This window comes from Oncorhynchus masou, chromosome 11 (genome assembly GCF_036934945.1).
Source record: "Oncorhynchus masou masou isolate Uvic2021 chromosome 11, UVic_Omas_1.1, whole genome shotgun sequence".
NCBI lineage: Eukaryota > Metazoa > Chordata > Actinopteri > Salmoniformes > Salmonidae > Oncorhynchus > Oncorhynchus masou.
The window spans coordinates 50,600,460-50,626,433 of NC_088222.1; the positions used below are offsets into that span (position 1 = coordinate 50,600,460).

The 25,974-nt window shown below is 45.6% G+C and overlaps 1 protein-coding gene across 2 annotated transcripts in view; it reads right to left on the reverse strand.

Annotated features, from left to right (window-relative positions):
- The window catches only part of LOC135548803 (rho GTPase-activating protein 26-like), a 128,215-nt gene that overhangs the window by 30,145 nt on the left and 72,096 nt on the right, over nt 1–25,974 (reverse strand). For both annotated transcript variants that reach the window (XM_064978738.1, XM_064978737.1), the window contains exons 8-17: nt 20,213–20,342; nt 19,762–19,862; nt 14,334–14,428; nt 13,384–13,462; nt 13,005–13,041; nt 12,709–12,774; nt 12,495–12,569; nt 11,798–11,882; nt 11,336–11,394; nt 4,165–4,270 (exon numbers count right to left, since the gene is read on the reverse strand). In XM_064978738.1, coding sequence (XP_064834810.1) covers nt 4,165–4,270; nt 11,336–11,394; nt 11,798–11,882; nt 12,495–12,569; nt 12,709–12,774; nt 13,005–13,041; nt 13,384–13,462; nt 14,334–14,428; nt 19,762–19,862; nt 20,213–20,342 — 833 coding nt within the window. The remainder of the gene's footprint in view (nt 1–4,164; nt 4,271–11,335; nt 11,395–11,797; nt 11,883–12,494; nt 12,570–12,708; nt 12,775–13,004; nt 13,042–13,383; nt 13,463–14,333; nt 14,429–19,761; nt 19,863–20,212; nt 20,343–25,974) is intronic.

Consider the following 25,974-nt stretch of genomic DNA (forward strand, 5'->3'; position numbering starts at 1 on the left):
TCATTTGCAGAAATTTGTTGTTTGGAGCTCAAAAAGCAGTAGTGAAAGTATGCAAACTAGGGAGACAAATTAACGGCTCTTTCAAAGATGCAATTTGGTTCCCGACGATCACAAAAAATAACCGCTCTAATAGAGCCGTTCATTAGCGAACGACCCTTCACTATCACTGATGTGTTCTTTAATTGCAACACATATCACTAATGCCAGTTTCCAGTTGGCCAAAATAACTGCTATATCATAGTGCACATGCCAACAAAGTCAAGCCCTTCCTTTAGCTAAATTTCGAACACTTCAACACTGTTATTATCCAACATCTGCCCATTTCGATCTACAGAACAACTGATATGTACAATTTCTGGACTTACCATCTCATATGTAACAGCACATGAAATCCAAATAGAAATGTAAATAGAAATGGTGAACATCAAAAGTCGTGCAATAAATTCACAGACAACACAAAGATTCCTTGATGACCTTTCAGATTCCCTCTGTCTACCCAAGGACGCCAGAGGACAAAAATCAGTTAACCACCTAACTGAGGAACTCAATTTAACCTTGCGCAATACCCTAGATGCAGTTGCACCCCTAAAAACTAAAAACATTTCTCATAAGAAACTAGCTCCCTGGTACACAGAAAATACCCGAGCTTTGAAGCAAACTTCCAGAAAATTGGAACTGAAATGGCGCCACACCAAACTGGAAGTCTTCTGACAAGCTTGGAAAGACAGTACCGTGCAGTACCGAAGAGCCCTTACTGCTGCTCGATCATCTTATTTTTCCAACTTAATTGAGGAAAATAAGAACAATCCGAAATTCCTTTTTGATACTGTCACAAAGCTAACTAAAAAGCAGCATTCCCCAAGAGAGGATGGCTTTCACTTCAGCAGTGATAAATTCATGAACTTCTTTGAGGAAAAGATCATGATTATTAGAAAGCAAATTACGGACTCCTCTTTAAATCTGCGTATTTCTTCAAAGCTTAGTTGTCCTGAGTCTGCACAACTCTGCCAGGACCTAGGATCAAGAGAGACGCTCAAGTGTTTTAGTACTATATCTCTTGACACAATGATGAAAATAATCATGGCCTCTAAAACTTCAAGCTGCATACTGGACCCTATTCCAACTAAACTACTGAAAGAACTGCTTCCTGTGCTTGGCCCTCCTATGTTGAACATAATAAACGGCTCTCTATCCACTGGATGTGTACCAAACTCACTAAAAGTGGCAGTAATAAAGCCTCTCTTGAAAAAGCCAAACCTTGACCCAGAAAATATAAAAAACTATCGGCCTGTATCGAATCTTCCATTCCTTCCTAAAGAAAAACAATGTATATGAAATGCTTCAGTCTGGTTTTAGACCCGATCATAGCACTGAGACTGCACTTGTGAAGGTGGTAAATGACCTTTTAATGGCATCAGACCGAGGCTCTGCATCTGTCCTCGTGCTCCTAGACCTTAGTGCTGCTTTTGATACCATCGATGACCACATTCTTTTGGAGAGATTGGAAACCCAAATTGGTCTACACGGACAAGTTCTGGCCTGGTTTAGATCTTATCTGTCGGAAAGATATCAGTTTGTCTCTGTGAATGGTTTATCCTCTGACAAATCAACTGTAAATTTCGGTGTTCCTCAAGGTTCCGTTTTAGGACCACTATTGTTTTCACTATATATTTTAACTCTTGGGGATGTCATTCGAAAACATAATGTTAACTTTCACTGCTATGCGGATGACACACAGCTGTACATTTTAATGAAACATGGTGAAGCCCCAAAATTGCCCTCGCTAGAAGCATGTGTTTCAGACATAAGGAAGTGGATGGCTGCAAACTTTTTACTTTTAAACTCGGACAAAACAGAGATGCTTGTTCTAGGTCCCAAGAAACAAAGAGACCTTCTGTTGAATCTGACAATTAATCTTGATGGTTGTACAGTCGTCTCAAATAAAACTGTGAAGGACCTCGGCGTTACTCTGGACCCTGATCTCTCTTTTGAAGAACATATCAAGACCATTTCAAGGACAGCTTTTTTCCATCTACGTAACATTGCAAAAATCAGAAACTTTCTGTCCAAAAATTATGCAGAAAAATTAATCCATGCTTTTGTCACTTCTAGGTTAGACTACTGCAATGCTCTACCTTCCGGCTACCCGGATAAAGAACTAAAATAACTTCAGTTAGTGCTAAATACGGCTGCTAGAATCCTGACTAGAACCAAAAAAATGTATCATATTACTCCAGTGCTAGCCTCCCTACACTGGCTTCCTGTCACGGCAAGGGCTGATTTCAAGGTTTTACTGCTAACCTACAAAGCATTACATGGGCTTGCTCCTACCTATCTCTCTGATTTGGTCCTGCAGTACATACCTACACGTACGCTACGGTCACAAGATGCAGGCCTCCTAATTGTCCCTAGAATTTCTAAGCAAACAGCTGGAGGCAGGGCTTTCTCCTATAGAGCTCCATTTTTATGGAATGGTCTGCCTACCCATGTAAGAGACGCAAAAACTCGGTCTCAACCTTCAAGTCTTTACTGACTCATCTCTTCAGTGGGTCATATGATTGAGTGTAGTCTGGCTCAGGAGTGGGAAGGTGAACGGAAAGGCTCTGGAGCAACGAACCTCCTTTGCTGTCTCTGCCTGGCCGGGTCCCCTCTCTCCACTGGGATTCTCTGCCTCTAACCCTATTACAGGGGCTGAGTCACTGGCTTACTAGGGCTCTTTCATACTATCCCTAGGAGGGGTGCGTCACTTGAGTGGGTTGAGTCACTGATGTGATCTTCCTGTCTGGGTTGGCGCCCACCCTTGGGTTGTGCCGTGGCGGAGATCTTTGTGGGCTATACTCTGCCTTGTCTCAGGATGGTAAGTTGGTGGTTGAAGATATCCCTCTAGTGGTGTGGGGGCTGTGCTTTGGCAAAGTGGGTGGGGTTATATCCTTCCTGTTTGACCCTGTCCGGGGGTGTCCTCGGATGGGGCCACAGTGTCTCCTCACCCCTCCTCAGCCTCCAGTATTTATGCTGCAGTAGTTTATGTGTCGGGGGGGCTAGGGTCAGTTTGTTATATCTGGAGTACTTCTCCTGTCCTATCCGGTGTCCTGTGTGAATTTAAGTATGCCCTCTCTAATTCTATCTTTCTCTCTTTCTTTCTCTCTCTCGGAGGACCATGCCTCAGGACTACCTGACATGATGACTCCTTGCTGTCCCCAGTCCACCTGGCCGTGCTGCTGCTCCAGTTTCAACTGTTCTGCCTGTGATCATTATTATTTGACCCTGCTGGTCATTTATGAACATTTGAACATCTTGGCCATGTTCTGTTATAATCTCCACCCGGCACAGCCAGAAGAGGACTGGCCACCCCACATAGCTTGGTTCCTCTCTAGGTTTATTCCTAGGTTTTGGCCTTTCTAGGGAGTTTCTCCTAGCCACTGTGCTTCTACACCTGCATTGCTTGCTGTTTGGGGTTTTAGGCTGGGTTTCTGTACAGCACTTTGAGATATCAGCTGATGTACGAAGGGCTATATAAATACATTTGATTTGATTTGGATTTGAATGCAAGTGAAATCTAACCCATGAAGACCAGTTCGGGATTATCCATAATCCTATCTCAGCATGCTGGACAACAACAAAGAGGGTAAGAGTTTTAGGTCTGCAGCCTGCCTCTGACAGTAACCTACCGTCACCCTGACATAATCCTAATGCTGGAGGATCACTGAGACAGACAGATGGCTCCACTGCCTCAATTGGACAACAATACCCAAAAGGATAGAATGAGGCCAGGACCAAACTAATGCTGTGTGTTGATCGTGGTGTGTAGTAGGGGGGAACACAGGGGAAAGCCTGGAGCCATTACTGCATACTGCTGTCAACAGTTCAGTGCAGAGGTCATTACCAAGCCAATCCTCTTATATTTTATTCATTTATTTTTTTCACCTTTATTTAACCAGGTAGGCAAGTTGAGAACAAGTTCTCATTTACAATTGCGACCTGGCCAAGATAAAGCAAAGATAGGCGTGGTCATGGTCATGGCCGGATCCCTTTTTCTGTGTTACAAATCCCCCTGACCGTACTGCGCTGATGACCATGACTACAACTGAGTCCCAAATTGCCCCTTATTCCTATTGAGTGCACAACATTTGCACAACGTGGACCCCGGGCCTAAACTTAACCTACTTTGCCAAGTGTTTGGTAAGCAGGTCCAGCATCTGGCGGTTTTTCTCTGGGAGCCGGTGGATGATGCTGTGGATCTCTGTGATCCTCGCCTCCTGATTGTCCAGTTCTACAGAGAGAGAGGGGGGGAGGGATGGATGGAGGGGGAGAGATGGAGAGAGAGAGATAGAGGAGGGGAGAGGTAGAGAAGAGATGGAGGGGGGAGAGAGTGCGAGAGAGAGGTGGAGCAGAGGGGAAGAGATGAAGGTGGAAGGTGAGGTTAGTAAGGACACTGGCTTCCTGTACTCCTCTGTCTAAATAACCGTGACAACTTCATGTAGAACACTCTTTTCGGAATTATCATAACATATTGGCGCTGTTGCATTTACCAGAAGGCTGGTGAAATAATACTATAGTACCCTGCCCTTGGTTCAATTCCCCTTTACCTGCCCACACGGCCAATATACTATACTGCTGCTTACCACAAGAGCTTATCATACCACAGATTTGATCAAAGCACTTATTCCTTGGAGACTGAGGTAACTATTGGTTACAACCTGCATGTAGTTTCTGAATGCAGCCAGCATTATCCTTATCCTCCATTAACCTGAGAGAGGTTTGCCTCAGAACACCTTCACTACTGAACCCTACAGTACCTCTGTCCTAGTTTTGAGATACCAGACCAGTCAACACTGAACAACAGCTGGAGTTGAGGCTACGTCTCTGTCTCTCCTCTAGTGTCTTCTGGACTGGGACAGGGCTGCCCAACCGGGGTCAAGAATTGAATCAAATCGAATTGGTTACCTTTCAAATCATTTGAGCATATAGTTAATATTCCATTGGTTCCATTGCGCCAGCCAGGCAAACACAATGAAAAGCAGCTGAAGTTCGAAACACAGATACATCTGAAATAAGACAAATGCCATTTGAAACCAGGACTGCAGGTCATTGCACAAATGGGTCACTGGGCAGGTGTGTGTGTCTGCAGGTCAGTGCACTGTGCTGTCTCAGAGTGGTCCAGCCAGCTAGGTTACAGCCAGAAAGCCAGCCAGGCCTCGGGGAGCAGACAGCTGATGGATGGCCCTCATCAGTCACCACAAAGCCAGTTGACAGAGCATTCACAGGGGGTGACACTACATCATACCACCACTGTCACCTCCCCACCGCAATCGACTCCCAGTGTCTTCGCATACACACATACCTGCGCGCGTATACACACCAACATTTTTTTATTTAACCTTTATTTAACTAGGCAAGTCAGTTAAGAACAAATTCTTATTTTCAATGACGGCCTACAAAAAGGCAAAAGGCCTCCTGCGGGGGGCCTGGGATTAAAAATTAAATAAAAAATACAATATAAATATAGGACAAAACACACATCACAACAAGAGAGACAAGACAACAGTACATAAAGAGAGACCTAAGACAACAACATAGCAAGGCAGCAACACATGACAACACAGCATGGTAGGAACACAACATAACAAACAACATGGTAGCAACACAACATGGTAGCAGCACAAAACATGGTACAAACATTATTGGGCACAGTCAACAAATGGCAAGAAGGTAGCGACAACAATACATCACACAAAGCAGCCACAACTGTCAGTAAGAGTGTCCATGATTGAGTCTTTGAATGAAGAGATTGAGATAAAACTGTCCAGTTTGAGTGTTTGTTGCAGCTCTTTCCAGTCGCTAGCTGCAGCGAACTGAAAAGATGAGCGACCCAGGGATGTGTGTGCTTTGGGGACCTTTAACAGAATGTGACTGACAGAACGAGTGTTGTATGTGGAGGATGAGGGCTGCCGTAGCTATCTCAGATAGGCTTAAGAGGGTTTTATAAATAAGCATCAACCAGTGGGTCTTGAGACGGGTATACAGAGATGACCAGTTTATAGAGGAGTATAGAGTACAGTGATGTATTCTATAAGGAACATTGGTGGCATATCTGATGGCTGAATGGTAACGACATCTAGCTGCTCGAGAGCACCCTTCTCCGTAATCTAGGATGGGTATAACGGTCATCTGAATCAGGGTTAGTTTGGCAGCTGGGGTGAAAGAGGAGCGATTACGATAGAGGAAACCAAGTCTAGATGTATCTTTAGCCTGCAGCTTTGATATGTGCTGAGAGAAGGACAGTGCACCGTCTATCAATACTCCCATGTATTTTATGAGTTGACTACCACAAGCTCTAAACCCTCAGAGGTAGTAATAACACCTGTGGAAGGGCATTATTTTTACCAAACCACATGACCTTGTTTTGGAGATGTTCAGAACAAGGTTAAGGGTAGAGAAAGCTTGTTGGACACTAAGAAAGCTTTATTATAAAACATTTAACACAAAATCCGGGGAGGGGCCAGCTGAGTATAAGACTGTATAATCTGCATATAAATGGATGAGAGAGCTTCCTACTGCCTGAGCTATGTTGTTGATGTAAATTGAGAAGAGCGTGGGGCCTAGGATTGACCCTTGGGGTACTGCCTTGGTGACAGGCAGTGGCTGAGACAGCAGATTTTCTGACATTATACACTGCACTCTTTGAGAGAGGTAGTTAGCAAACCAGGCCAAAGTCCCTTCAGAGACACCAATACTCCTTAGCCGGCCCACAAGAATGGAATGGTCTACCGTATCAAAAGCTTTGGCCAAGTCAATAAAAATAGCAGCACAATATTGCTTAGAATAAAGGGCAATGGTGACATCATTGAGGACCTTTAAGGTTGCAGTGACACATCCATAACCTGAGCGGAAACCAGATTGCATACCCGAGAGAATAGCAGACATCAAGAAAGCCAGTCAGTTGATTATTGAGTTTTTTGAAACACTTTTGATAAACAGGGCAAAATAGAAATAGGCCTATAACAGTTAGGATCAGCTTGATCTCCTCCTTTAAATAAAGGATGAACCGTGGCTGCCTTCCAAGCAATGGGAACCTCCCCAGAAAGGAGAGGCAGGTTAAAAAGGTTAGAGATACGCTTGGCGATGATAGGGGCAGATGTTTTTTGGGGGTCGAGTTTAAGGAGCTCCTCAGTGACTGTCTGCAGAGAGAAACTTTGTAGCGTGGCAGGGGAAAAAGAAGTAGAAGCATCGGGGATAGTCGCATTGGTGGCAGGTAGACTAGTGATTAGAGCGTTGGACTTGCAACTGAAAGTTTGTCAGCTCGAATCCCTGAGCTGACAAGGTGAAAATCTGTCGTTCTGCCCCTGAACAAGGCAATTAACCCGCTGTTCCTAGGCCGTCATTGAAAATAAGAATATGTTCTTAACTGACTTGCCTAGTTAAATAAATGTAAAATAAAAAATTAGAAGGGGTGGGAGATGAAGAAATGTTGGACGGGCAAGTAGGCATAGCTGAGTCAAATAGGAATTCTAACTTAATGAAGTTCTGATTAAAGAGCTCATCCATGTGCTTTTTGTCAGTAACATTTGAGAAACAGACGCCTCACAAGTCCTCAACTGGCAGCTTCATTAAATGGTACCCGCAAAACACCAATCTCAACGTCAACAGTGAAGAGCCGACTCCGGGATGCTGGCCTTCTAGGCAGAGTTGCAAAGAAAAAGCCATATCTCAGACTGGCCAATAAAAATAAAATATTAAGATGGGCAAAAGAACACAGACACTGGACAGAGGAACTATGCCTAGAAGGCCAGTATCCCGGAGTCGCCTCTTCACTGTTGACATTGAGACTGGTGTTTTGCGGTTACTATTTAATTAAGCTGCCAGTTGAGGACTTGTCCTCTTGCTCAGTTGTGCACCAGGGCCTCCCACTCCTCTTTCTATTCTGGTTCGAGACAGTTTGCGCTGTTCTGTGAAGGGAGTAGTACACAGTGTTGTACGAGAACTTCAGTTTCTTGGCAATTTCTCGCATGGAATAGCCTTCAATTCGCAGAACAAGAATAGACTGACGATTTTCAGAAGAAAAATCTGGCCATTTTGGGCCTGTAATCGAACTCACAAGTGCTGATGCTCCAGATACTCAACTAGTCTAAAGAAGGCCCGTTTTATTTCTTCTTTAATCAGCACAAAAGCTGTGCTAACATAATTGCAAAAGGGTTTTCTAATGATCAATAAGCCTCTTAAAATGATAAACTGGGATTAGGTAACACAACATGCCATTGGAACACAGCAGCGATGGTTGCTGATAATGGGCCTCTGTAGATTTTCCATTAAAAAAATCTGCCATTTCGAGCTTCAATAGTCATTTACAACATTAACAATGTCTACACTGTATTTCTGATGTTCTGGTGTTATTTTAAGTGGACAAAAAATGTGATTTTCTTTAAAAAACAAGGACATGTCTAAGTGACTCCAAACATTTTAACGGTAGTGTGTGTATATATATATATATATATATATATAATTGTTTATTAGGTAGCTGGGCAGCTACCTGCCACCCTATATATATACACACATACAGTATATACAGTACATTCGGAAAGTATTCAGACCCCTTCACCTTTTCCACATTTTGTTACCTTACAGCATTACTCTACAATTGATTCAATGTTTATTTTTTTCTCATCAATCTACACAAAAGTTTCGCAAATGTATTACTAATTAAGAGCAGAAATACCTTATTTACATAAGTATTCAAACCCTTTGCTATGAGACATGAAATTGAGCTCAAGGCATTCCTGTTTCCATTGATCAACCTTGAGATGTTTTTACAACCTGTGGTAAATTCAATTGATTGGACATGATTTGGAAAGTACCACAGTTGACAGTGCATATCAGAAGGAATTGTCCGTAGAGCTCCGAGACAGGATTGTGTCGAAGGTCCCAAAGAATACAGTGGCCTCAATCATTCTTAAATGGAAGAAGTTTGGAACCACCAAAACTCTTCCTAGAGCTGGCCACTAGGCCAAACTGAGCAATTATGGGAGAAAGGCCTTGGTCAGGGAGGTGACTAAGAACCTGATGGTCACTCTGATAGAGCTCAAGAGTTTCTCTGTGGAGAAGGGAGACCCTTCCAGAAGGACAACCATCTCTCCAGCACTCCACCAATCAGGCCTTTATGGTCGAGTGGCTAGATGGAAGCCACACTTCAGTAAAATTGTAACGATTGTCTTCCTCTTTTGATGAGGAATAGGATGGATTGGACCAAAGCGCAGCATGGGTAGTGTTCATGTTATATTTGTTAGAACAGAAACACTAAACAAAATAAACAGAGTGAAACAAAAACAAAACAGTCCTGTAAGGTGCAGCAACACAAAACAGAAAACAACTACCCACAAATCATAGTGGGAAAACAGGCTGCCTAAGTATGGTTCTCAATCAGAGACAGCGATAAACAGCTGCCTCTGATTGGAAACCATACCAGGCCAAACACAGAAATACAAAAACATAGAACAACACATAGAATGCCCACCCCAACTCACGCCCTGACCAAACTAAAATAGGGATATAAAAAAGGCACTAAGGTCAGGACGTGACAAAAATACACGACAGCCTGCTTGGAGTTTGCCAAAAGGCACCTAAAGGACTCTCAGACCATGAGAAACAAGATTTTAGGGTCTGATGAAACCAAGATTGAACTCTTTGGCCTGAATGCCAAGCATCACGTCTGGAGGAAACTTGGCACCATCTCTACAGTGAAGCATGATGGTGGCAGCATCATGCTGTTGGGATGTTTTTCAGCGGCAGGGATGGGGAGACTAGTCAGGATCGAGTGAAAGATGAATGGAGCAAAGTACAGAGAGATTCTTGATGAAATCCTGCTCCAGAGTGCTTAGAACTTCAGACTGGGGCGAAGGTTCACCTTCCAATATGACAACGACCCTAAGCACACAACCAAGACAAGGCAGAAATGGCTTCAGGACAATTCTCTGAACGTCCTTGAGTGGCCCAGCCAGAGCCCAGACTTGAACCCGATCAAACTTCTCTCTGGAGAGACCTGAAAATAGCTGTGCAGCGACAATCCCCATCCAACCTGACCGAGCTTAAGAGGATATGCAGAGAAGAATGTCAGAAACTACCCAAATACAGGTGTGCCAAGTTTGTAGCGTCCTACCCAAGAAGACCCGAGGCTGTAATCGCTGCCCAAGGTGCTTCAACAAAGTAATGAGTAAATGGTCTAAATACATATGTAAATGTGATATATATATATATGCATTTTGCAAACATTTCTAAAATCCTGTTTTTGCTTTGTCATTATGGGGTATGGTGTGTAGATTGATGAGGGGAAAAAAACATTGAATCAATTTTAGAACAAGGCTGTAACCTACCAAAATGTGGAAAAAGTAAAGGGGTCTAAATACTTTTAAATATTAAAAAAAATAGGTTTAGGGTTAAGTTTTCGGGTTAAGATTAAGATTAGTGTGTGGTGCGTGTCTGTGGTCATTTAAGTGAGTTTGTGTGTGACAGAAAGTGTATGAGTATGAGTGTTCGTGTCGGGGAGGTGTGTGTTTTCCTGCTGGTGCATGCCTCAGACTAGGTTCCTGATTGCACACAGCCTTCCCTCCCAAAACCGGAGCAGAGCAAAGAGGGGTGGGGTGGCTCAGGAGGAGGAAGAGGAGGTGCTCGTAAAATAGAGTTCATCTTGGGGCAATGGCCTGATGTCAACCAGCATGCAGTGCCTGGAGGAAACAGACATCTCAGAGTAGGCAAGTATGCGGTAGCCAATGACATGAACGGGGAGAGAGGAGGAAGAGAGAGGGGGATAGAGAGAGAGGGGGATAGAGAGGGAGAGAGAGAGAGAGAGAGAGAGAGAGAGAGAGAGAGAGAGGAAAATAGGAAGAGAGATGGGTTGTGGAGGGAAGGGGACGAAGAGAGAGAGAGCGAAAAAGGAAGAGAAGGAGAAAATGCAGCTCTGGCTAATGTAAGGACCAATTAGTAGACAGGGAGATGGTAAAGGGAAGTTTGGGGGAGGGGGCAATAAATATATTATAGGCTATGTTTGTTGTTGTTGTCGGTTATCTTTCCCATCCTCCATCATCCCAGCTGGCCCCACTGAAAAGCCATTTCCTTTATGGCTTGCCAAGGACACACCCTTACGTCCTGCTTCTCCTTCACACGTCAACCCCACTACTGCCCAACGGAGCTAAACCAGGTCATCAAATTCAAAACCAGTCAGCGGAGCTGCTATCAGGAAGAGGAAGAGGGTAAAAGAAGTGGAACCAGAAGATCAACTGTTGAGAGAGAGAGAGAGAGAGAGAGAGAGAGAGAGAGAGAGAGGGGGAGGAGAGAAAAGACTCACTGGCTGCCTTGATGAAGCTCCTTTGATACTGATAAGTCATAAGGGGCGCAGGCAGCATTCTGAGGAGAGAAGACACAGAGAGTCAATGGGCACAGCGGCAGGCAGGCAGAGAGTCATGGCCCTCCACTCATCAGACTGATTTCCCTCTTCATTAGGCAGGCGGAAAACTGGGCTGTTTGTGTATGTGGGTCCCCTCAGTCCTAACCCTCTACCCCCTCCTCCTCTCTCATCTCTTCTTTATACTAACCCCTCTGCTCTCTCCCATGGCCCTCGATCCTGTCCTCCTTAGCTCTACTCAGCAGGCCAGGGCCATACTGGACAACCACATGCTCTCAGCCCTCTCTCACTCGGTGCAGCGTTATTGTACACACTAACTGCAGTACTCATCGAGAGCCTGTGTTCCTTTACTATATTTAGTCATTTCCATGACTAGACCTGGGCAATGGATTCACAGTACTGTACCTAAGGTAGTACTTGATTGCGCTGGTGATGGTCTTGATCTCCCATTCTGTACTGTCCAGCTCCACGTCAGCACAGGTTTTAGGATCTGTCAGAGGGAGAGGATAGATGTCATCATCTGTCATTTGAGGAGCTTTGTGATTTCAGACGTTTGTGATTGAACCTATCTATTGTATTCTATTTGGCAGTTGTCAGTATATTCTCTCCTCCAGTCCTCTACCAGTTCTATGGTCACCTCCTCCTGTGCTTTTCCGTCTGCCAGTCTCAGAGCTACAGTATATCTACAGTAATTCAACTTGTTTTGCATTATTTATACAGTTGCATAAATTGCCTATTCCCCATAGCTATTCACATAAATCCGCAGGATGGTTTTCTACCGTTTTCTGCTACAGTATAGACTCCCCAAACAGGAGGAGCAGGAGATTCCAGCTATCCGAATAAGACAGGTTGTGCAAACAAAACTACTGCATAAATGTTAAATAAGTTAGATTCAATCTTGCCCCCAAATATTACCTGTTCGGATTTGTTTTTGGGGCAAGGACTCAATCTTTCTCTAACACACACACACACACACACACACACACACACATGCACACACACACACACACACACACACACACACACACACACACACACACACACACACACACATGCACACACACACGCACACACACACAGCTCCATTATCTCTCTGTCTTACCCATGGCAAGACCCAGGAGTTTCTGCACCCTGGAGTTTACTCCAACAATCCTGTACAGGCCCTGCTCGTCAATGCCTGTGGGACAGGACAGAACAGGACAGATATCTCTAAAGATTGTATAGGACTTGTAAGAGTAACCAGTGACACCAGGTTCGCAATACAGTAGTACTAGAGACCTGTGATGCCTGTAAGCAGCCAAGCCTTAGTTCATTACCTCTGGTCTCCACAGCGTAGATGAACTTCTTCACAACGTTGAAGCCAACCACATCCAGCTGAGCCACTGAAAGATGGAGAGAGAGGGGAGGGGGAGGCAGGGTGGCACAGTGGGAGAGGGAGAGGACGAGAGAGAGAAAGGTAAAGAGAGAAAGAGTGGGATGAAGAGAGATAGGCGGAGAGAAAAATAGAGGGAGAAACGGAGGTAGAGAAGTGAATGAATCCCATCAATTATCAGTGTGCATTCATACGGACAGATGGTAGAGTAAAGCAAATTAATACCAATGTGTCACTTACGGCCTTCACTCTGGCTGTCTCTGTTTAAGTTATAGACCTGGAAGGAACAGAGACACCCAGTTACCACGGTTACACAGCTTAGCGTTACCGCCATCAATCACCACCACCTCCGGTCACAAGCACCTATCCGTGTACTGAACACAGGCTGTACTTGCATAAGCCCATGTACACTATGCTGTAATGTTGTAGTACGGTACATTGACATCAATGGAAGTTGCTACGGACTGAAATGGCCTCCTAAAGGAGTTGAAGGTTAGTTAGCCAGCTATGCCACGAATCCCTGTGGCGGGCTATACGCATATGAGTACACACACACACACACACACACACAGTCACGCACACACACGCACAGGATGAGTGTGTAACCCTGGCAACGTACCGGTTCTCTCCCATCCATAGCTTCCATCCACAGCCTGCGGTCTTCCTCCGATAGAGCTTGCATGGTGATCACCCCTGGCCTGCAACGCACGAACACACACAAAGATCAGCATTTCATCAAACGCAACACACCACGGAGCAGTGACTGACAGAAGGAAATCACTGCTACATAAGGGGGTTGTCCACCCTCTTTGGGTCCTCTGACATTATTAAACATTATCCCCCATCAAGTCAATCTGCTGCTTCCACCACAACCATCTCAACACTGACTGACACCTCTATCAATCCGACCCCGGCCCTATCCGAAACTACGCTCATCTTTGGCCAGCGTTGCCATATTTCACCTGGCCCTGGCAGCAGGCTCACCTTCAGCTGTCAACACAGTCCTCCATTAAAACCACACACACACACAGTCTGGGGCAGAGGACGCCATAACGCACGCTCTCACTGACAGTCACCCTCAAGTTATGTCTTTGCGATGCCGCTGCGTGCTAAAGCATGTTGAGGCCAGCTTTAACTTTCCTGCTGCTAACAACAACAGTGCACTGCATCTAGTGAGCAAACACGCACACATACAAAACCACTCTGGGCAGAGGACAAACAAACACCATGAATAAATTACGAGGGTTGAGTGAAGGAATGGGCCGATGCAGGAGGAGGGAGATCAGTGGCTGAAGCGGCCACAGTAGAGCTAGCGTTAGAGTTAGGCTCTGCTGCTTTATATACAGTCAGACAACACCCTTTATGACCAGGCTGGAGAGGTGGCAGATATCTCACTGAGCGTTCGTCATCTAACATCCACCGCTTGTCAATCCATATTAATAAGATCCTCTGCGTTGAGCTCCGACCCCACAGTCAGTCAGCCACAGCCTCAGCCCAGCGACACTCGTGAGCACCGCCATGTGGTTGTAATGGGCAACAACAAGCTGGGAGCCAGCAGCAATGACTCACCTGTCGACAGCCTCCACGTCGAAACAGAATCTCTTCTCTATAGAATCCGTCTTCCGTCTTGTGCAGGACTTCAGAGTGAAGCTCTCCTCCTCCCCCTGCAAGACGAAGGAAGCCTTAATCAACCTTTAATAAGAGACATTTATGACACTCAAGTTCAACCAATGGGAAGTGCCTTCCGCCACGTGTATGGAACCAAGTCATTTTAAGACACATGTCTTTGATTCTCAAAGTGAATTGTGGACAAGGATGGATGAACTCAAAGGATCTAGGAAAAAAACTGGTGAGAAACTTTGATGTAGGTTATTTCCGGGCAACCATCTCTCCTCCCCATTCCCTCTCTTCCCCATCTCCTCGCTCCTTCAAAGGGAATGCATTGGCAACTGAAGTGTCACCACTGTTTGCACAGAGAATCCTGGGAGACACAAGGCAGCAATCCTGAGATGGAGCCTCAAGCCACGACTCTGGTGTGTTCTGAATGATACCTCCTCTCCTCTCTGATCCTTCCTCTCATGTCCATTATCCTTTTCTGCCCTTCTGACTTTACTCCTCTGCTCTCCCACCATCACCTCTCTCCTCCCCTGCTCTTTCTCCTCTCATGTCTTATCCTCTATTCCCTATTCTGCCCTTTGTCCTCTTCCTCCATCACTTCATCGCCCTCTTTCTGCCATCCTTTTCTCCACAGTACACTTTAATGAGAGGAACAGTGAAATGAGGAGCGATATACTACCACTGAGTGTTTGTCCTTGCCCAGTGACAGTGACAACACTGAGGTGTCAGGGGCAGATGTGCCCACCAGGAATCACTCTTTCAGATGCATTTTTTTATTTACACTGAAAAAAATATATGGTATGAGCAGGCATAAGCTACCGACCAACAAACACAATTGCCTTTTATTGATGGAAATTTGAATGCACAGAGACACTGCACTGTGACGAGATCCCAAGGCCCATTGTGAGGCCCATTTTTTAAGGTATCAGTGACCAAAAGATGCATATCTGTATTTCCATTCATGTGAAATCCATAGATTAGGGCCTAATGAATTTAATTCAGTTGACTAATTTCCTTATATGAGCTGTAACTCAGTAAAATCTTTGAAATTCTTCCATGTTACATTTATATTTTTGTCAGTAAATACTTGTATTGGTATTTTCTCTTTATTGAGATAGAAAGTCACAAACGAAAGGGGAAGACATTCAGGTAAAGGAAAACAGATATGAAGGCGGGGTTTGAACCCATACCACAAAGGTCAAGTTATAGTCCGGAGTAAGCACCACTACCACAAGGCCAGACTCCAGCACACAGATGTATTTTGAAGCACTAATCAACTGCAGTCATTCAAATCTCTAGAGACAGGCGTCACACATGATTTCTGCTTGAAATCATGACTGGAAGGCTGATGCTCAGGGCTCCAGCTATGCATTTGGTTTGCTAACTTGCTAGCTAAGTGTCTAAAGGCGCGTGACATTAAAACGACCACTTGAGTATCTGGTCAATATAATGGATAATTTGTGGTTGTCTGTTTGTTTACCTACCCAAATGCCACTCTACCATGCAGTGTGACCTTGGTAGTTGTAGGAGCAGAGAGAGAGGGAGAAGAGAGAGAAATGTTGGCATCCTTTGCCCGAGAACTGGCGGGCAAAGGATGCCAACATTTCTCTCTCTGCTCAAACCCAACAATGCATTAATCAATATCAATGTAACACTCAAAATAACACAAGGTAAAACAAAAACACATAAGAAATACAAAGAAGAAGAACATGAGAAAGTAAGAAGCTATATACAGGGTCAGTTCCAATACCATATTTAGGATACTGGACTAATAGAGGTGCTTCCTTTCACATTAAATTAATGGATTTGGATATATCAGCCACACCCATTGCTGACAGGTGCAGAAAATTGAGCACACAGTCATGCAATCTCCATAGACAAACAGTGGAAGTAGAATAGCCAGACTGAAGAGCTCAGTGACTTTCAACGTGGTACCGTCATAGAATGCCACCTTTCCAACAAGTCAGTTCGTCAAATTTCATGTGCTGTTATTGTGAGGCGGAAACATCCAGTCGCAATAGTGGTAGGCCACACAAGCTCACAGAACGGGTCCACCGAGTGCTGAAGCGTGTAGCGCGTAAAAGTATTCTGTCCTCAGTTGCAACACTCACTACCAAGTTCCAAACTGCCTCTGGAAGCAACGTTGGCACAAGAACTGTTTGTCAACAGCTTCATGAAATGGATTTCCATGGCCGAGCAGCCGCACACAAACCTAAGATCACCATGCACAATGTAAAATGTCGGCTGGAGTGGTGTAAAGCTCGCCGCCATTGGACTCTGGAGAAGTGGAAACGCGTTCTCTGGAGTGATGAATCACGCTCCACTATCTGGCAGTCCGATAGACAAATCTCGGTCACTACCAAGTTCCAAACTGCCTCTGGAAGCAACGTTGGCACAAGAACTGTTTGTCAACAGCTTCATGAAATGGATTTCCATGGCCGAGCAGCCGCACACAAACCTAAGATCACCATGCACAATGTAAAATGTCGGCTGGAGTGGTGTAAAGCTCGCCGCCATTGGACTCTGGAGAAGTGGAAACGCGTTCTCTGGAGTGATGAATCACGCTTCACTATCTGGCAGTCCGATAGACAAATCTCGGTTTGGCGGGAGAACGCTACCTGCCCCAATGCATAGTGCCAACTGTAAAGTTTGGTGGAGTAGGAATAATGATCTGGGGCTGTCTTTCATGGTTCGGCTCGGTCCCTTAATTCCAGGGAAGGCGAATCTTAACGCTACAGCATACAATGACATTCTAGACAATTCTGTGCTTCCAACTTTGTAGCAACAGTTTGGGGAAGGCCCTTTAATGTTTCAGCATGACAATGCCCCCATGCACAAAGCGAGGTACATACAAAAAAGGTTTGTCGAGATCTGTGTGGAAGAACTTGACTGGCATGCACAGAGCACTGGCCTCAACCTCATCGAACACCTTTAGGATGAATTGGAAAACCAACTGCGAGCCAGGCCGAATCACCCAACATCAGTGCCCAACTTCACTAATGCTCTGTGGCAGAATGGAAGCAAGTCCCCCAGCAATGTTCCAACATCTAGTGGAAAGCCTTCCTAGAAGAGTCGAGGCTGTTATAGCAGCAAAGGGGAACCAACTCCATATTAATGCCCATGATTTTGGAATGAGATGTTCCATGAGCAGGTGTTCACATACTTTCATGTAGTGTATGTATAGGGGTAATGTGATGAGGCATCAGGATATATGATAAACAGAGTAGCAGCAGCAGCGTACATGATGAATATGTGAGTGTGTGTGTGTGCGTGTGTGTAGAGTAATTATACATGTGATTGCATGTTATGTGTGTGTGAGCAAATTAAGAGAGTGTTGGAATGTCAGTGTGCGTGAGTGTTTAGATTCCAGTGAGTGTGCATAGAGACAGTGCAACAACAACAAAAATTACAAGGGTCAACTCAGATTTAGCTATTTAGCAGTCATATGGCTTGGGGATAGAAGCTGTTCAGGAGCCTGTTGGTGTCAAACTTGATACACCTGTACTGCTTGCCATGCGGAGGCAGAGAGAACAGTCTATGGCTTGGGTGGCTAGAGACTAATTTTCCGGGGCTTCCTTTCATACCGCCTGATATAGAGGTCCTGGATGGCAGGGAGCTCGGACCCAGTGATGTACTGGGCTGTCCGCACTAGCCTCTGTAGCGCTATGTGAGTGATGGCGGTGCTGTTGCCATACCAAGCAGTAATGTAGCCAGTCAAGATGCTCTCAATGGTGCATTATATCAGACCAGACTAGTATAAAATATGCCCATTTAACCAGCTAGTCTGAGGATAGTACTCTACAGGCAATTCACTAGAAGTAAAGAACTATAGACCATTCACCAGAGGTAAAGAACTATAGAACTATAGACCATTCACTAGAGGTAAAGAACTATAGAACTATAGACCATTCACTAGAGGTAAAGAACTATAGAACTATAGACCATTCACTAGAGGTAAAGAACTATAGAACTATAGACCATTCACTAGAGGTAAAGAACTATAGAACTATAGACAATTCACAAGAGGTAAAGAACTATAGACCATTCACGAGAGGTAAAGAACTATAGACCATTCACTAGAGGTAATGAGGATTTGAGGGCCCATCCCAAACCTTCTCAGCCTCCTGAGGGGGATTAAACACACACCCCTGTGGGGCCCCCATGTTGAGAGTCAGAGTGGTGGAGATGATGTTGCCTACCCTCACCATACCACCTTGGGTTGGCCCGTCAGGAAGTCCAGGACCCAGTTGCAGAGGAAGGTGTTCAGTCCCAGGGTCCTAAGCTTGGTGATGAGCTTGAAGGGGACAATGGTGTTGAACACTGAGCTGTGGTCAATGAAAAGCACTTCACATAGGTATTACTCTTATCTAGATGAGTGAGGGCAGTGTGGAGTGCAATTGAGATTGTGTCGTCTATGGATATGTTGGAGCAGTATGGAGTGGGTCTAGGGTGTCTGGGATGATGGAGTTGATGTGTGCCATAACCAGACTTTCAAACCACTGCATGACTACAGATGTGTGCTACAGGGCGGTACTCATTATAACATGAAGCCTTGGAGTTCTTGGGGACAGGAATGATTGTGGTCATCTTAAAACATGTGGGGATTACAGACTGGGACAAGGAGAGGAGAGGAGAGGTTGAAGATTACCGTGAATATGCCTGGCAGTTGTTCTGAGCCTGCTCTGAGAATTTTGGTTAGTGCTAGCTTGTTATTTTTCTTGTCCTGAGGTGGAATGTATACAACAGTCACGATAACAGCTGAAAACTCCCTCGGGATGTTAGAAGGGTCGGCATTTGACCATCAGGTATTCCAAGACAGGTGCACAATAGGTTGAGACTTTCCCTGCACTTGTTATTTGTTATTGATGAACAGGCAAATCCCTCCCCCTCTCGACTTCCCTGACTCCAATGTCCTCTCCACCTGGTGAATGGAGAATCCATCGAGTTGGATAGCCATGGGGGGTATCTTGTTCGAAAGCCATGTTTCAGAAAAGCAGAGAATATTGCAGTGACAAGAGTCCCGTTGGTAGCAAATCCGCGATCGGAGGTCATCCATTTCATTATTAAGTGGCCAATAGAATGGAGGGAAGAGGTGTCCGGATTTCCCTTTACCTTAATCTCGCCAGGATCTCGCCCCTCTCTTGCCTCTGTAATGCCGGAATGGAATTACAGAAAGAGCGCAGGGCAGATGAGTCAAAGTTGAAGCTGAGATTGAGGTAACCAATTGCCGTTCTGATGTTCAACAGTTCAACATTTTTTGTTAACCAAATTCGACACTCTCTCATTGACCTCCGTACAAAAACTCAGTGCTGCTGGAAAAGACAGATTTTGGCCCTTGTTATGCCCCTGGCTACACCTCGTCCTCTCTGAGTCAACTCACCACTTTGCCACCCGACTTCTGGTCGAACAGGACCATGGTGACTCGTTTGGGCTCTCGATGGTAGGTGCAGTAGTGCTTGACCCAGGTTGACACGAAAGAGCCTGAGAGAGGGAAGAGAGAGGAGCAGATTGAGAAGCAGAGAGGGGGGAGTATTGGACACATTTTGTGGGTTACCATGGTTATTGCACACGCTGGGTCCCCCGTCACCTCTAAGAGCATGATATTCTCATCCTGAATACAATTACTCTTGTTGTTTCTATGGGGAAATTGAAATCTATTTCAAACAACACTGGTGTCTAAACAACATTGGTGTGACTAAAGCAGTAGTCGTGATGTTACCGCCACCATGCTTTTCTAAGTGGTAAAAATAAATCACTGAGTAGTGAAATTGTATCCCATTGCAGCATGAGAGAGAGGGAGAGAGAGAGAGAGAGCAGGATGGGACACTCACGTTTCTCCTGTACAAACAGGTATCCCTCCATGGTGTCATGGCTGATACTCTTGTGCTCATGGGGGTTCTCCTTCATCTTCCTCATCAGACACTCCACCTCAGACCGTGTGCTTTCAAAACGGTTCCGTGTCTGAACGGGGCAGGAAAGGAGACAGACAATGATGGAAACATCCTAACACCATTGCCTGCAGTTAGTGTGTTAGGGCTAGGCCAAAACCTTATATTTTTCACATTTATTGTGGTATTTTATGTTTTTTTAATAATAAAAGTTCTACATATGCTTTATGAGTAGGTCATGACCCTAGAGTGGCAACACATAAATTATAATTGATTGTAATTGGGCTTTCTAGATTTTGATTGTTTTATACTGTTTAAACTAAATACATTTTCAGCATATTCTACAATTTCTGCATTTCCTGTACTTTTGTAATCATTTCCACACTGTGCCACGCAGAGATGAATGATATGGGCAAAACATCTAGGCCTAGTTAAAAGCTGAACTGTTGGAATCATGGAAATAGAATGATTATTCTAATTATATAGTTCAAATAAAGTGGGCTGCACCTTGAATGCATTGTTGTTTGACATGACAATTAATGAATAAGCCAGGGAGGAATTATTGACAGGGTAGGAACCAAAGTGTTGGCCAATGTTTCCAGGGGACCCTAATTAGTGAGAGATTGGCACTTAGGCATGTCATGACTTAGGCATGTCATGACAACAACAAACTCTGAACTTACTTATCCATTCATAACTTACCAAATTATGTAAGACAAGCATTGTCATTTTGAATTCTGTAAAGTGAGTGTTAAAGAGGTGAAATAATTATTGTTGTCTATCAACAATGACAAGCCACCTGGGTCTGACAACTTTACTGCGGATGACAACAGACTATATCTCTCCAATCTAAATCTACAGGAAAGTGTGTGCTCTCAGGTCTGGAGGGAGAAAACGTTATTCCGCTACCTAAGAATAGCAAAGCACCCTTTACTGGCTCAAACAGCTGACCAATCAGCCTGCTACCAACCCTTAGTAAACTTTTGGAAAAAATGTGTTTGACCTGACACAATTATATTTCATATTAAACAAATGACTGAAAATAAATTAGCTGAAAGAAATTGATAATAATGAGCTGTTTTGTTAGACCGAACATAATTTGCTGCTGGAAAAACGTATGCGTTAATACTTCACATCCCCTGCTATATTGTGGATTGAGAGTTACCTGACTAATATAACACAGAGGGTGCTCATCAATGAAAGCCTCTCCAACAAAATCCAGGTAGTGTCGGGCATTCCCCAGGGAAGTTGTCTTGGCCCCTTACAGTCTAAAATATTTACTAATGACCTGCCACTGGCACTGAGTTAACTTTTTATGGCTGTAGGGGCAGTATTGAGTAGCTTGGATGAATGGTGCCCATATCAAACGGCCTGCTCCTCAGTCGTAGTTGCTAATATTTGCATATTATTATTAGTATTGGATAGAAAACACTCTGACGTTTCTAAAACCGTTTGAATGATGTCTGTGAGGTTCCGGGTTGGAGCGAGCGGTCGCATCTACACTTCGGTCCGCAGGTAGTATAACTTCATTACATTTCATTATAGTACAACGGTTTGATTTGTCTAATCTTAGCAATTTCTTCTTAGCTAGCTACATAGCCGTCTTTGTATCAAAGATAATTGCGTAATTATCGTATTTCGTCGTCCTAACGTAGTCTACACTGCTTTCTGCCCAGCAGCTAGCTAACGTCCACTAGCACAGCAGCTAGCTAACGTCCACTAGCACTGTATAAACTATTACACTCAACGACTCGATTAGTGTAGTGTTAGCTGGCTACATAGTTGTCTTTGCTGTCTTCGTATCCATGGTAATTGTGTAGTTTAGAGTGTGTAGACTTAGAGTGATTATCTTAATTTACCGAGGTTAGCTAGCCAGCTATTTGTCGTCCTTAACGTAGGAGTCACTGCTAGCTAGCTAGCCAACAGCTAGCCAACGTCTTCCGAATTGAACTTCAACAACCCGGTCAACATTCCGCCTCGCTCCACAGGTAGTATCACATTTTCATTTCACTTCATTACAGTACAACGGTTTGATTTGTTTGATCGTAGCTAGCTAGCTACATAGCCGTCTTTGTATCTAAGACAATTGTGTAGTCTGGAGCGACTTTCTAGGTTAGCTAGCCAGCTATTGTCGTTCTTTTAACGTAACGTTACGTAATCAACACTGCTAGCTAGCCAGCTAGCCCCCGAATAGCAGCACTGTAGAAACTATTACACTCGACGGAACGACTTGATTAGTGTAGTGTCAACAACGTAGCCACTGCCAGCTAGCCTACTCCAGCAGTACTGTATCATTTCAATCATTTTAGTCAATAAGATTCTTGCTACGTAAGCTTAACGTTCTGAACATTCGATAAGTGTAGTCCACTTGTCATTCCAATCTCCTTTGCATTAGCGTAGCCTCTTCTGTAGCCTGTCAACTATGTGTCTATCTATCCCTGTTCTCTCCTCTCTGCACAGACCATACAAACGCTCCACACCGCGTGGCCGCGGCCACCCTAATCTGGTGGTCCCAGCGCGCACGACCCACGTGGAGTTCCAGGTCTCCGGTAGCCTCTGGAACTGCCGATCTGCGGCCAACAAGGCAGAGTTCATCTCAGCCTATGCCTCCCTCCAGTCCCTCGACTTCTTGGCACTGACGGAAACATGGATCAACACAGATAACACTGCTACTCCTACTGCTCTCTCTTCGTCCGCCCACGTGTTCTCGCACACCCCGAGAGCTTCTGGTCAGCGGGGTGGTGGCACCGGGATCCTCATCTCTCCCAAGTGGTCATTCTCTCTTTCTCCCCTTACCCATCTGTCTATCGCCTCCTTTGAATTCCATGCTGTCACAGTTACCAGCCCTTTCAAGCTTAACATCCATATCATTTATCGCCCTCCAGGTTACCTCGGAGAGTTCATCAATGAGCTTGATGCCTTGATAAGCTCCTTTCCTGAGGACGGCTCACCTCTCACAGTCCTGGGCGACTTTAACCTCCCCACGTCTACCTTTGACTCATTCCTCTCTGCCTCCTTCTTTCCACTCCTCTCCTCTTTTGACCTCACCCTCTCACCTTCCCCCCCTACTCACAAGGCAGGCAATACGCTCGACCTCATCTTTACTAGATGCTGTTCTTCCACTAACCTCATTGCAACTCCCCTCCAAGTCTCCGACCACTACCTTGTATCCTTTTCCCTCTCGCTCTCATCCAACACTTCCCACACTGCCCCTACTCGGATGGTATCGCGCCGTCCCAACCTTCGCTCTCTCTCCCCCGCTACTCTCTCCTCTTCCATCCTATCATCTCTTCCCTCTGCTCATACCTTCTCCAACCTATCTCCTGATTCTGCCTCCTCAACCCTCCTCTCTTCCCTTTCTGCATCCTTTGACTCTCTATGTCCCCTATCCTCCAGGCCGGCTCGGTCCTCCCCTCCCGCTCCGTGGCTCGACGACTCATTGCGAGCTCACAGAACAGTGCTCCGGGCAGCCGAGCGGAAATGGAGGAAACTCGCCTCCCTGCGGACCTGGCATCCTTTCACTCCCTCCTCTCTACATTTTCCTCCTCTGTCTCTGCTGCTAAAGCCACTTTCTTCCACTCTAAATTCCAAGCATCTGCCTCTAACCCTAGGAAGCTCTTTGCCACCTTCTCCTCCCTCCTGAATCCTCCTCCCCTCCCCCCTCCTCCCTCTCTGCAGATGACTTCGTCAACCATTTTGAAAAGAAGGTCGACGACATCCGATCCTCGTTTGCTAAGTCAAACGACACCGCTGGTTCTGCTCACACTGCCCTACCCTGTGCTCTGACCTCTTTCTCCCCTCTCTCTCCAGATGAAATCTCGCTTCTTGTGACGGCCGGCCGCCCAACAACCTGCCCGCTTGACCCTATCCCCTCCTCTCTTCTCCAGACCATTTCCGGAGACCTTCTCCCTTACCTCACCTCGCTCATCAACTCATCCCTGACCGCTGGCTACGTCCCTTCCGTCTTCAAGAGAGCGAGAGTTGCACCCCTTCTGAAAAAACCTACACTCGATCCCTCCGATGTCAACAACTACAGACCAGTATCCCTTCTTTCTTTTCTCTCCAAAACTCTTGAACGTGCCGTCCTTGGCCAGCTCTCCCGCTATCTCTCTCAGAATGACCTTCTTGATCCAAATCAGTCAGGTTTCAAGACTAGTCATTCAACTGAGACTGCTCTTCTCTGTATCACGGAGGCGCTCCGCACTGCTAAAGCTAACTCTCTCTCCTCTGCTCTCATCCTTCTAGACCTATCGGCTGCCTTCGACACTGTGAACCATCAGATCCTCCTCTCCACCCTCTCCGAGTTGGGCATCTCCGGTGCGGCCCACGCTTGGATTGCGTCCTACCTGACAGGTCGCTCCTACCAGGTGGCGTGGCGAGAATCTGTCTCCTCGCCACGCGCTCTCACCACTGGTGTCCCCCAGGGCTCTGTTCTAGGCCCTCTCCTATTCTCGCTATACACCAAGTCACTTGGCTCTGTCATAACCTCACATGGTCTCTCCTATCATTGCTATGCAGACGACACACAATTAATCTTCTCCTTTCCCCCTTCTGATGACCAGGTGGCGAATCGCATCTCTGCATGTCTGGCAGACATATCAGTGTGGATGACGGATCACCACCTCAAGCTGAACCTCGGCAAGACGGAGCTGCTCTTCCTCCCGGGGAAGGACTGCCCGTTCCATGATCTCGCCATCACGGTTGACAACTCCATTGTTTCCTCCTCCCAGAGCGCTAAGAACCTTGGCGTGATCCTGGACAACACCCTGTCGTTCTCAACTAACATCAAGGCGGTGGCCCGTTCCTGTAGGTTCATGCTCTACAACATCCGCAGAGTACGCCCCTGCCTCACACAGGAAGCGGCGCAGGTCCTAATCCAGGCACTTGTCATCTCCCGTCTGGATTACTGCAACTCGCTGTTGGCTGGGCTCCCTGCCTGTGCCATTAAACCCCTACAACTCATCCAGAACGCCGCAGCCCGTCTGGTGTTCAACCTTCCCAAGTTCTCTCACGTCACCCCGCTCCTCCGCTCTCTCCACTGGCTTCCAGTTGAAGCTCGCATCCGCTACAAGACCATGGTGCTTGCCTACGGAGCTGTGAGGGGAACGGCACCGCAGTACCTCCAGGCTCTGATCAGGCCCTACACCCAAACAAGGGCACTGCGTTCATCCACCTCTGGCCTGCTCGCCTCCCTACCACTGAGGAAGTACAGTTCCCGCTCAGCCCAGTCAAAACTGTTCGCTGCTCTGGCCCCCAATGGTGGAACAAACTCCCTCACGACGCCAGGACAGCGGAGTCAATCACCACCTTCCGGAGACACCTGAAACCCCACCTCTTCAAGGAATACCTAGGATAGGATAAAGCAATCCTTCTCACCCCCCCTTAAATGATTTAGATGCACTATTGTAAAGTGGCTGTTCCACTGATGTCAGAAGGTGAATTCACCAATTTGTAAGTCGCTCTGGATAAGAGCGTCTGCTAAATGACTTAAATGTAAATGTAAATGTAATGTAAAAGTATAACAGAACTCATATTGGCAGGCAAAATCCTGAGTTGAAATCAAAACATGAAGTCAGACATCTGAGCTTGTATGTATTCACCAGAGTCCCCAATGAAATCCCCTTGAGATATGAATGATGTTGCACTGCCTAGGGGTTCCATTAGATGTCAACTATCAATAGAAATTATAATGAGGCTTCTATGTT